The 12,416-nt window shown below is 35.7% G+C and overlaps 1 protein-coding gene across 4 annotated transcripts in view; it reads left to right on the top strand.

The window, feature by feature from the left end:
- LOC123881295 (proline-rich protein 36) overlaps positions 1–12,416 on the top strand; it is a 110,461-nt gene that overhangs the window by 14,208 nt on the left and 83,837 nt on the right. The window contains exon 1 of one of the 4 annotated variants that reach the window (XM_045929995.1): positions 10,064–10,262. The exons of the other annotated variants lie outside the window; for them this stretch is intronic. Within the exon in view, the coding sequence (XP_045785951.1) occupies positions 10,241–10,262 (22 nt within the window). The 5' untranslated portion in view covers positions 10,064–10,240. Of the gene's footprint in view, positions 1–10,063; positions 10,263–12,416 lie in introns of those variants that run through there. 4 annotated transcript variants of the gene reach the window in all.

Raw genomic sequence — 12,416 nt, 5'->3', positions numbered from 1 at the left:
TTACACTTGTTGAATCTACATTTGTAAGGAGGAGGTTGCCACTTGCCACTTCTTGATTTACGGGTTACCAGTATCAAAAATACGGGTTTCAGATTTTTTTACCGGAGACAGTGTTTCAAATAGATATCCCAAAATCTTTTATAAATCAAATCAAAAAAGGTTTCTATCTCTAGCTTAGTTACTTAAACGTTTTATTACTGTTTCCATTTAAGAAAAGCGTAGGCGGGCCAGTTTACGCGAATAATATAAAACATTTAAGGAATGTATGATCTCATGATGAAAACATGTACTTATCGTCTGCCATGCTCTACCGACACGTATATTTTTTTTCGTTCTAATTAAGTAATAATGCAGATTCCAGTATTATTGTGTGTATGTACACTAAGCTGATATCAGTAGTACAAGTGCCATTTAATTTTATTGTGCAGAAAAGTGAGATTTGATAGAGCTAATTTACATTTTCAAGCCTTGCATAAAATCATTATAATTTTTCTTTGCATGTTATTTGTTTGCAATTTCTATTTCTCTTTTCAAATGAATCTTTAAGGCAATCCTACACTCACGTCCAAAGTAAAAAGAAAATAATGTACCATAAGCCTTATTAAATACCTGCCTTGTACACACGATACAATTTACCGTAGTTCTGGAGACATGTCTGAAGCAGCCGAGCCGAAACCGAGAAAAAACGGATCGAAAATACCTACTTAATTCAACACAAAAGAAATGATTATCGTATTGCTATAATATTCTCTATTGTAGTACTGAAAAATACTAAGTATGTAGTAAATAACGAATTTGACATGTAAACTACCTACAATTTACTTATGCCTTATGTCGTCGGGGGAACTTTTGAGTTCCCAGGACAAAAGTAGTCTATCCGTACCGCGCGACAAAATCTTTACTTGGTAAATACCTTCAATATCAATTTACAACCGACGACAGTTTCTAAATCCCATCCACTTTGGTGATCAGATCCCCTGCAGCATCAGGATTGAGGAGCTGGAATCTAAATTTTTTATAGGGCAATGTCGCAAAGTTCCTCTATCGATTAAAAAAAAAATTACGCAAATCGGTTCAGAAATCTCGGAGATTTCGGTATACATAGGTAGAAAAACACAACTCCTTTTTTGAAAGTCGGTTAAAAGAGTAGCCTATGTTACACCCTGATGAATCCTCTACTTGTCTGTGAAAGTCCCGTCAAAATCGGTTCAGCCGTTCCGAAGATTAGCCTTTTCAAACAGACAGACAGACACAGACAAAAATTTAAAAAACGTGTGATTCGGTTATGGTATCGTTCAAATAACCATATGAGCTTTATATGAGGTAGTTATATCGAAATTACAGACAGACACTCAAATTTTATTTATTAGTATAGATAAATAATAAATAAAACTTAAGTTTTGATTTTTTTGCTCATGGGTTTATATTTTAGTATTATTTTAGCCGAGAAAATTGAATTAGTTGTTAGATAAATATGCCGGTATATTTGCCGGTGTCGAAGGGGGTTAATTAAAAAACAACTAATCTGAGATTAATACCTACGGTTGCTTATCGTCACGATCATTTCCTAGTGATGTGACACACCCAAATCATTACACGAACTAATGACGCGACTGGATCAATGCTCGAACTAATGACGCGAGTTGCATTGCACTGAGCTTAATGCTCTTTTAATGTTATTCAGAAATCCGAACCCACCCATGTTCCGTCCAGTGCACAGAGAAAGTGCATTCGTATAGTATGTACCTACTGTTGAGTGGGTTGGTACATTAAATACGATGTATGGATTTGTAAACTGCAATATAACATTGTGCTGTCGTAATTATCACGCAACGTTATTTGTGGTTCTAATTGCTTAGTTGTTGTTTGATATAAAAACTGTTTATGAAACGGACAATAATATGGTAATTGCTTACCCCGTGTGAATTATGTTCAAAATATGGATTTTAACTTTGTATAAACTGAAAACGCGTTTGGTGAAGTGTGAAATGTAGTGGAAGTGGAAATGTAGTGGTAGAGTTAGAACAATAGGAAATTGCGTGCATTTATGTTGGATCGATAAAAAATATCAAAGTTATTACTTATTTATCTACTTGTTATATGTATTTATAACTATAACATAAACTTCATAATTATTAATAACTTAAAAATAGTGCCAAGGTTATAATAAGTTATCAAATAATAATAGTTATAGTCGCGTAATAATTACAAATATATTTAATTATTATAATTATACATTACAAGTAGTTCATACCCGTGCTTCTATTAAGATTGCGATGAAGAAAAGAAATCAGGAAGCTAGAGAAACTCTTGAAGTGAGGAAATTTATTCAAGTAGGTATTTATACTTAGTGTTATGCGTTACCGGTGCGTCGGTATTTGGTATGGGCTGGTTATCTAACTATTACTTACCTATTCGTAATCAGTTACTTAATTTTTTTATTGCCATTTTATTTAAATAACATTTAATAATATATTATAAATAATATATATATAGTAGGTACCTATCGAGATGAAACGCCGTTTCCGTATAAAGGTCGCAGAATCCAGAGCTTGTAATCTACAGGTAGGTATACTATAGGTACTACAGTATACTATTAGTTAACTATCTTTGGAAAAATGCTGGGTCATGCGTTTAAGGGCAGTGTATTTTGGGTGCTCTCTCCATATAAACGGAATTTGATTTCTAGTTGAACATCAGCCTATCAAACTAAACGAATTTTTTAGACGGTAATAAACATTATTAAGAGGATCATTGTCAACGATCCCCCGTCGATTTCCTACGTATGATATTATTGTTCTCATCTCTATCTGCCCTGGTTCGTGTATTCTCGGTTCCTAGATCGGTGCATTTGTGATAACCAATTCTAATTGCTGTGATTGGCTGAATTTACCATGTTCTTGCTGCGACAGTGAGTTTGAGCCACTAGCGGAACAATGTTAGCCGGTCAGAAATGATTGCAATTAGTCAACCTGTATGACGTCCGTGTTCTGTTTTTGATTACAAAAAAGAAAAAATTGTTGTTGCAATCATCAATTTTAGCAAATAGTGAAAGAGAGTCGACCAATCAGAGGTCACAACTACCGTCACACTTTCTGTGAAACTATGGCAGTAGGCTTACCGAGTAATGAAAACAATTTTTCATTCTGTAATGTCATGTGGCAAGTAGGGTTGCCACCTGCCTCTTTTTGATTTACAGGCTACCACCATCAAAAATACGGGGTTTAGATTTGAAGAAATTTAAAAATTTGAAGTATTTGAAGAAATAGGCGGTGGTTCTCTCTGAAATGCATGGAAAGCCTATTTAGATATTTCAGTTTATTTGTAAGTTTTGTATTTTTTCTCTGTATGTTGCCGTGTCTTGATTGGTGAACTGTGTTTGCAATGTGATTTTAAATAAAAGATTTATTTATTTAAATAGCTTTTAAAAACTCTAGTTTTGTAAAGCAAAATGTTATACATTTCATGCATACAATCTTTGCATTTTAACTTAAATTTACATTTAACTTGTAATTCCACCTTCACAGTATCAATACTATGGCCGTAGCCAGGAATCGATTTCGGGAGAGGTTTTATCAGGGCCGGAACTGAATCCTGTCATGAGGAAAAAAACATTCGCTCAACTTTATGGGCTAATTACCTGGTTAGTGGAATTTCGCCTTTCAATTTGACAGTGAATAATAAGAATAAAATACAACAATAAAAAAGCGCGAGCGCAGTGAGCGTAAGTGTTTTTGGTTCAATTACAGAAAGAATTAAAGTGAAAGGGAAACGAGTTTAGCCATAGCAAGATTTTATTTTTAAAGCTCCCTATCCATACTAATATTACAAATACGACAGTATATCTATTTGCCTATCTATTTGTTACCCTTTCACGGCCCATCTTCTTTACCAAAATTTTGGTACTTACTATTCAGAGGTAACTTGCATCCCAGACATAAACTTTTTAGCCCGGAAAATCCCCCACGGAATTTTTAAAACTCTAAATTCATGCAAACGAAATTGCGGGGCTTACACCAAGTAATACAAATTCAAAGCGCGAGTGAAGTGAGCGCGAAATGTTTGATATATTTCCAAAAAAAAATTGGTAAGCAAATGCAAGAAATAGTGTAAGTATTATTTTAGGCTTAGGTTTTTGACGGCTTCCCAGGCGCAGTCGCCATTTCTAAATTTCTGGTCTGGTGGGAGGCTTCGGTCATGGCTAGTTATATGGTTAGTATGGCCCTAACGGCCAAGAAATTAGACTGCATCATCACTTACCACTAGAAAAGATTAAAGTCACGGGCTAACTTGTATAAAAAAAGGCTAACATCCTCAAACCAAGCCCCGCCGCCTTGGCTACGACCATGATCAATATCGAGTGGGTTTCGGCTACGCATTGCCGCAAAAGGAAAATATTCTTTCTACTGGACATAACGTCAGTGTTCGGTTTCGCCAGCCAAGTGCGAGTCAGACTCACGCACCGAGGGTTCCGATTCGGGTATTTTTTTCGACATTTTACACGAGAAATCAAAAACTGTTATGCATTAAAAAAAATATGCATAAAAATAAATAAAAATCTGTTTTAGAATGAACAGGTAAAGCCCTTTCATATGATAACCCACTTGATATATGTAGTTATCTTACTTTGAAAATTGAAAATACTAATATTTGTTCATGAACACATGACAGACGGATAGAAGGACAAATGGACAGACGGACAGACGGAAAGACAGACAGACTGATAGACAACGAAGTGATCCTATAAGAGTTTTTTTTACTTTTGAGTTACGGAACCCTAAAAATATTTAGTTTTATTTGCCCCGTATTTTATTTTCATAATTACCGGTTTCTCTATCCTGACATACGGGGTAACCAGTAAAATACGGGGCCTCTGGCAACCCTATTCGGAAAACACTGTCACATTCAAGTTAATGTCAAATATTTTGTTTTCAATTACAGAAAGCTGCATCAATCATTATTACAATATTTTCTTTGTTGTGATTGGCTGAATTTTTGAGTTTCAGCCAATAAACAGACTGTTTGCCAATTAAACGTCATAACAATATAAATGCCAGAAAGTTTAACCAAATAAAACAAACTTAATGAGAACCTAGTGAGAATGCAAACGGCACACAATTTATAATACATATTATGTTAGTCGTATATAATAGATATTATAGTAGTCGTTCACTTTGGTAATAGTCAGATTGTCATCAGTAAAATTGATATTGGTCGATGTATCGTAAATTATTGTTTCGGTGACAAATATTTTTATTATCTATTTATCTTTGAACAGAATGGAATAGAATGAAATGGAATGGAATACAATGATAAATTTTTATTCCTGTAAACTTTTAGGTAAACTTCAAAGTGTTTTTGGATGGTCAGAAAAATTTACCACTGGTTCGGAATGCCGTTCCTACGTTTTCTAGGGTTTCGTACCTCAAAATGAAAAACGGAACTCTTATAGGATCACTTTGTTGTCTATCTCTCTGTCTGTCGAGTGTGTCAAGAAAACCTCTAGGGTACTTCCCGTTGACTCAAAACCATGAAATTTGGCAGGTAACCTAACTGCGTAATTTTGGATAGTTTTTTTAATCGATAAAGAAAGTTTGCGACATTGTTCAATAAAAAATTTGGATTCCAACTCCTCAATCCTGATGTTGCAGGGGACCTGACTACTAAAGCTAATGGGATTTAAAAAGTGTCAATTATTAATTGATATTGAAGGTATCTATACCAAGTAAACACTTTGTCGTTGACCTCAACCCTGATGCTGTAAGAAATTGCATTCCTAAATCCTGGTGATCCCTCGGGATTTGAAAAGGATAATCCGTTTAAATATTCTTACGTGATACAGAAACAAGTTGCATCCCGGGGACGGGCTATTACGGAGAGGCAACTTTTGTTCTGGGAAATGAAAGGATCGGGATTTTTAAAAACCTAAATCCACGCGAGCGAAGCTGCGGGCATTAGCTAGTTGTAAATATGTTTAGAAGCTACTATAAGATAATAGATAAGGTACTTATTTCCTTATATTTTTAATGTATGGCAGCGCGCGGTTTTAAATTATAAATTGCACGTCCTGTCCTTTTCTGTAATACATTTTTTTCTCAATATCTACCGCTTTATCTCATAGCAAGAGTCTGTAAGACATAATACAGTGAAAATAGTCAAAATATACAATTTTTGCAGTTTCCACGTCAGTACCTGTCGAATTTTTCTAACAGTGTAAGCAGCAGAGCTGAGTTTACCATCAAGTGTTGATATGTGGGTGTTCCATAGAAGCTTTGCATCTAACGTTATACCGAGAAACACGGGGTTCTCCTTTATTTTCAACATATGATTATTTATCAATGAATTTATGTCATTTAAGGTCCTGGTATTGGGCAGTGTGAATTCAACACACTTAGATTTCTTTGCATTTGGAAGTAAATTGTTAGCAATAAATCAGAGAGTGACCTGTGATATGGCATTACATATAGTATACATTGTCAAAAATTATAATATTAAAGCTGTGCGTATTGCGTGAGGAATAGGTTGCAAGAGAGTTGCAACTTGCAGGGTTTGATGCATGCGCTATTGCCAGCAAACATGAGACATATTTTTATCTACAGGCAACGTCTGAGTAGGTAACGCATACGTCTAACGCAAGTTGAAATGTATTTAGTTAGACCTATCGACAAGTTTGGAGTCGGGTGCAGTCTAAATGTGGCCCGTGTGTTTAGACTGTCCGTTTCTGTCAGTTTCACGTGTCGTCCCCCGCACTTCACCACCCCGCTTGCACAAATCGAGACAGCACGAAATTTTCAAGATTTCTGGGTGTAATTTCTGGTTTTCGTAGTTCCCACATAATTATAACAATATAAAATATATAACGATAATTTTTTTACTACATAATATTCATTAAATTTTCTAGGTCTGTGGTTTTTCCAAATTTCATTAAATTGCTTCGTTGTCTAGAAAAACGAGCACAAAGTTGGGCCTTTTTTTAAAGAAAAATACAAATCTTTGAGCCCCTGTAACTTTAAAACTACATATTTTTAGAAAAATCTAAAACACCACAGACACAGATATTAGTTTCTAGACTATGTCTGCAAAATTTCATGGACTTTGGTTGCTTAATATTCAAATGAAATGGGAACTACGATTGTATGGAGTAAGTGACGGAGAGAGCTCTGTTAAGTAGGTACCTACACATTTTTTAAATAAATTACTTACTTAAATGAAAGATAAATCTATTTATAAGTACATACTATGTAATATCTACCTATACAGAGTTGAACGCATACTATACCTATCTACTAAGATAATAATGGTTGATTATGCTTACATAATATAATGCAACCATAATAGAATACTAATAGCTGTTTTATTATGCTTAGTACCTATTGCAGATATTGAAGTGCTGTATTCAAATGGTTTCCTCACTAAAGGTTAGGACAATATACGGGTCTGGCAACCGATTCGGAACCGTTTATGATACTACCGGTTCTATCAAATGAGTAGTTGTAATTAAGCTTGTTAATGTTGACTTCTGTTGAAAATGAAAAACTGAATTTTTAAAGCAACTTGATTTTCACCGTTTTAGTGCAGAATGCAGACAGCAGCTGCAATGAGTGTCATGTGAGCGATTGGACATATTGTGTCATAGTGTCTACATGAAAACCATCTTTGACATAAGGTGTCCTTTTTAAATTCCGGTACTATCGGTGGGGTGCTTCGAATCAGAACAAAAAATAACCGTTATTTTGTATGGGACACATCTTTCAGCGTAGGTACTTCTATATTATGTCCATTTCAGTGTCGACTATACACGTTCCGGATACTTAAATCATATTTTGTTTGGAACCGCAACCTGTGTGGAACCGGATAAAAGATTAGGTAGTACTAATGCATTGACTATAATATTATGTATATTACGCCCTCTCTTTACAAAATATAGTAATATAAGAAAAATGTTGATGGATTGTAAGCAGGGTGTCGTCATCGTTTTCTAAAATAATAGGTACCCTAAAGCCACCATTTCACGTTGTTTTACGCAATCGCATGCGAGTGCAGGGCGGGCTTTATGAATAATGATTAAATAGGCTATTCTAACAAAATATTTGACCACGTAATACAAATATTTACGCTTATTATTACCGCAATAATCTAAAGCGACGTTAAGTAAGGTGCTTATTATGGTATTACCCAATGACTTTCTAAGCATGGACACATCGTGGCATACAACACAAGAGCCCAAACATGGCACACGTTTCTAAATTCACCTTATGTAGCTTCAACTGCTCCATTTATACATTCCCGCTAACATTCAAGTCCTGTAAACTAACCTCAGTGATTAAGCCGCAATGTAAATCGATTATTGCACTCGAAGCTGAATAAGGTGATTTTAGAAGCAAACTGAACAAAAAATGGAATGGAGTAGTGTAGCACTATTAATTTTTGTTATTTCTTTGAGAGATTTTTCGTTTTTGTAAATATGAAACTATTATACTATATCTATACTATATAACTATTATACTATTCTGCTCGTGCTGATTCACTGACTGACTGACTGACTGACTCATTTAATCACCTCTTCTGTAAAATTTTGTATGTTTTTTTTACCGATGGTTTCGTGTAGAGGACAAAAAATGATTCGGAGGAAAAATATGGATAGAGCTGATGATTGAGGATTTCGGTGAGGAGCACGGCCAGGGCATTGAAGATAGGTGGGGGGTGCTCGAACAAATGTCACTCAGAACTTCATCCAATTGACAGGGAGCTGAAAAATAAAACCAAAATGGCGGATTCAAGATGGGCCTTGAATCAAGATGGCCTAACCAGCCGACCTAAACCAATTAAGAAAATCTCAATCGGCCCAGCCGGGAATCGAACCCGGGACCCTTATCATACAAATCCACCGCGCTACCACTGCGCACCGGAGGTCGTCAAAAGATCTATCTATACATATAATAAAATTGTAGAAAAGTGTTGTCTGTACAATGGAAATATATAAAAAAAAAGTAGCAGGGGTTGTTATTATATCGATGCCGAACCCGAAATTGTAATTAATTATTTTTTTTGTCTGTTTGTTTGTTTGTCTGTGTGTTTGTGCACGCTAATATCAGAAACGGCCTATTCGATTTGAATACGGTTGTCACTAATATATTGTAGTAAGTTTCACTTAACATTTAATGTTTATTTCATGTCAATCGGTTCATAAATAAAAAAGTTATGTCAATTTAAAGAATCACGGCGAACATTTTTAACGTACAGATACACGCCTCGCGCCTGAGCGTCCGTGGCTATATAAAGCGCGCTGAGAGCTATTCCACGCGAACGAAGTCGCGGGCACAGCTAGTAATAAAATAAATGTGATACAATAATGGCCAATAGATTTTACATTGAACAAAAAAAAAGCTACTCCACAGTTTTGTTTTTCCGACATTCGTGACGCGCCCTTCCATCTGTCTCTTTCCGATGTGCGTGAGAGAAAGGAATGGGAACATTGTAAATAATTTTAGACATTTCTAGTGTTTTCAATGGTTTTACTAAGTATTTTACACTTTTTCGCATGTTATCTTACGTAAATAAAATTAACTTACCGGTGGTAAGTCACAGCATCTCTTTTCTGCGTCGTTAACGTATTATTTCGGCACTTTTTGATCGCGCATTTAGGCGTCTTGACAGCTTTGCAGTCAACATGCGACTAATGAAGAAAGTGTGCTTACACCGAGTATAAGCACACTTACTTGGTCCCTTGTTATGCGCGCCAGTGCGATGTCCTTGCTTAGAAAGTCATTGGTATTACCGCATAGTACAAATAAATCTTGTCTCGAGAGTTCTAATAAAAACATAAACGGTCTTAATAGCGTCGCTTAAGGTACAAATTCCTGCTATCTTTAATTGGTCTTAAAGTGATAATATAAGGACGAGTATTTATGAACGAACGCAACGTATGCGGTATAACCACGCACACACATGCGGTCCTTGGTCTTGCTCTTGACATGCGGTCACTTGCCACGCATAATAATAGATCAAATGATTCATGTAGAGCTTTACTATGTTTAGTACAACACTGCTTTAGTGACTTGAGCGGTATGCCTTAGCTCGCTCGCGTTTCTAAACGATAATAAAAAAAAAATATAGCAGATTAAAAATAAAAATGCTTCGAAGTTCGAATCGTTCGATATTCAAAATGCCGAAGGCGGTAAAAATGCGGCATAGTGCGTAAACTGGATGGCGATGTGTGTGGGTGTAGACTCGTGTTTCAATGTCGAGGCGGTTCAGATTAGGTAAGTCAATGTGCTTGTCTCGTTCTTGTACATTGTCGTTATTTATTAGCCCGAATAAAAATTAACGAACTAGATAATAAAAAGCCTTTGAACATGATTGTTTATATTCAAACGACAACAATTGTAAATTAAAAATTTATAACACCCCGGACAAACTGCTGAACCGATTTTCTTGGATTATTGCTAAGAACGCTCTTGATCAAGCCACCTTTCAAACAAAAAAACTAAATTAAAATAGGTTCATTAGTTTATCTACGATGCCACAGACAGATACACAGATACACACGTCAAACTTATAACACTCCTCTTTTTGGGTTGGGGATTAAAAATACGTTTTATAATCGCAACCACAGTCGCAACCCTTCCATTGATGGAAAGACGGGTAACATTGATAGCACTGGTGGCTTTAATAGAAGGAGGTTTATAGGATACCGTTTAAAGTTTTACGTATACGTGGTGTTTAGTTAGTGAAATTAGGTGGTCCAAAGGGTACCTACTTACAAAAAAAAAAAAAGATAAAGCCGTAGATTTTTGAGTCAGACTTTTATGCTGCAACAAAGTTACCTGGTACCACACCACTATACAGTTACCACAGTATGTGGTAATTTTCAATGAATTATTGAAAAAAATAATCAAATATGTATCAGTTTTTACATAAACGCTTCTACTTATTAATTTGCATTCACAGTTTCACTTTCACTGGTTGGTAAGTTATGTATCTATCGAGAATTTACTTATTTTTAATCTGTATCTGCCAGGTAATACATAACGTGATTAAAAACTTATAGCTGCCGTTGAAACCTTTTCGGATTTCAAAGACAAAAGCGTGCCCGTATCGGCGCGAGCGTTGAAACGAAAAAAAAAACAAAACAAAGGTTATTCCATCAGAAGGCAGTCGCATTGTCTGTTTATCAGGCTATATGTATCTATACAAGCTGCAGGTCTGCATTCCTTGCATGCCAGCGTTTATCATGGATTTGTTATTGCTATACGCGAACCGGTTTCGTGGGCCGCTTTTACACGCTCCGACAAAATCTTCGGCTAAAAACATTGATCGACGATTAATCTGAATGAATAAGTGATGATAGTTAATATAGTAAACAATGTCTATGGTAAAGTAGGATTATAAGAAGGTATTATAGCGCGTATACATTATCATTATCAACCGATAGACTTCCACTGCTGCACATAGGGCTCTAGTTAGGACTTACGTCCACACGATCCAGCGGCTCCCTGCGAATCGTTTGATGTCGTGTATGCAGTACTGCCGAAATGAATTATATCTGTAATCTATCGATGTTACTTGGCAACGTTGTTATTTGTCTAAAAAGACGCAATTGACACAAATCACGACGTTGTTGTAAGTTATCGACAGATAACAGATAGATTGATTAATTAGGTATTAATTTCGGCCGTTAGATAGGTACGAGTATCCGTGGCTAGGCAGTTGGTAACTGTTGAATTATTACTTTGGTGAAGCAACGAGGCAACTGGTCAGTGATCGGGGGATGGCTGGGCCATAGGAGAGACTTCACCCACGCCTTCACACGTGGACTTAGGTTTTTTAAATGGGTCGAATTGAGATGGGTCGAACCTTCTTGGAAGTCGGCCAAACATCCCGTGGGAACTCTTTGATTTTCCGAAATAAAAACTAGCCCATATCTCTGTAAGTACCAAGTTCCATCAAAACGGACGCGCCTTAAGGTTACTAAACACACACACTTTCGCATATAAGCTGTTATGTAGAATGGGCTATCATGGATAGTAGGCATGGGTTAAAATGAGCTTGCGTTTTTCTCGATTTGTTCGCAATCGCACTGTATAAAAGTTTTAGAATTCTTGATTAGAAAATTAGTTAGGTAAATAACTATTGTAATTAAATTGAATTTTATAACTAAACCCATAAAACTTTATTTTCTTAAGTAACGTTGTTTTGTGTTTAGAATGTATTCAAGTAAGATCGTGACTTTTGGTGGTAAATAAAATATTGTAACGACTTTTACACCAAGGTTTTGTGTGTAGGTTTTCCAGTCACGTTTATTAGATTGATTCCGGCTCTACTTGAAGATAATTAATTATTATTATGATTAGAATTATTTAAAAGTTAATAGGTACATCTATAAATGACTCTAATTTTGCAGTCTATAAAACTGC

Source organism: Maniola jurtina, chromosome 4 (assembly GCF_905333055.1).
Source record: "Maniola jurtina chromosome 4, ilManJurt1.1, whole genome shotgun sequence".
NCBI lineage: Eukaryota > Metazoa > Arthropoda > Insecta > Lepidoptera > Nymphalidae > Maniola > Maniola jurtina.
This window is presented reverse-complemented; position numbering and strand designations above follow the sequence as displayed.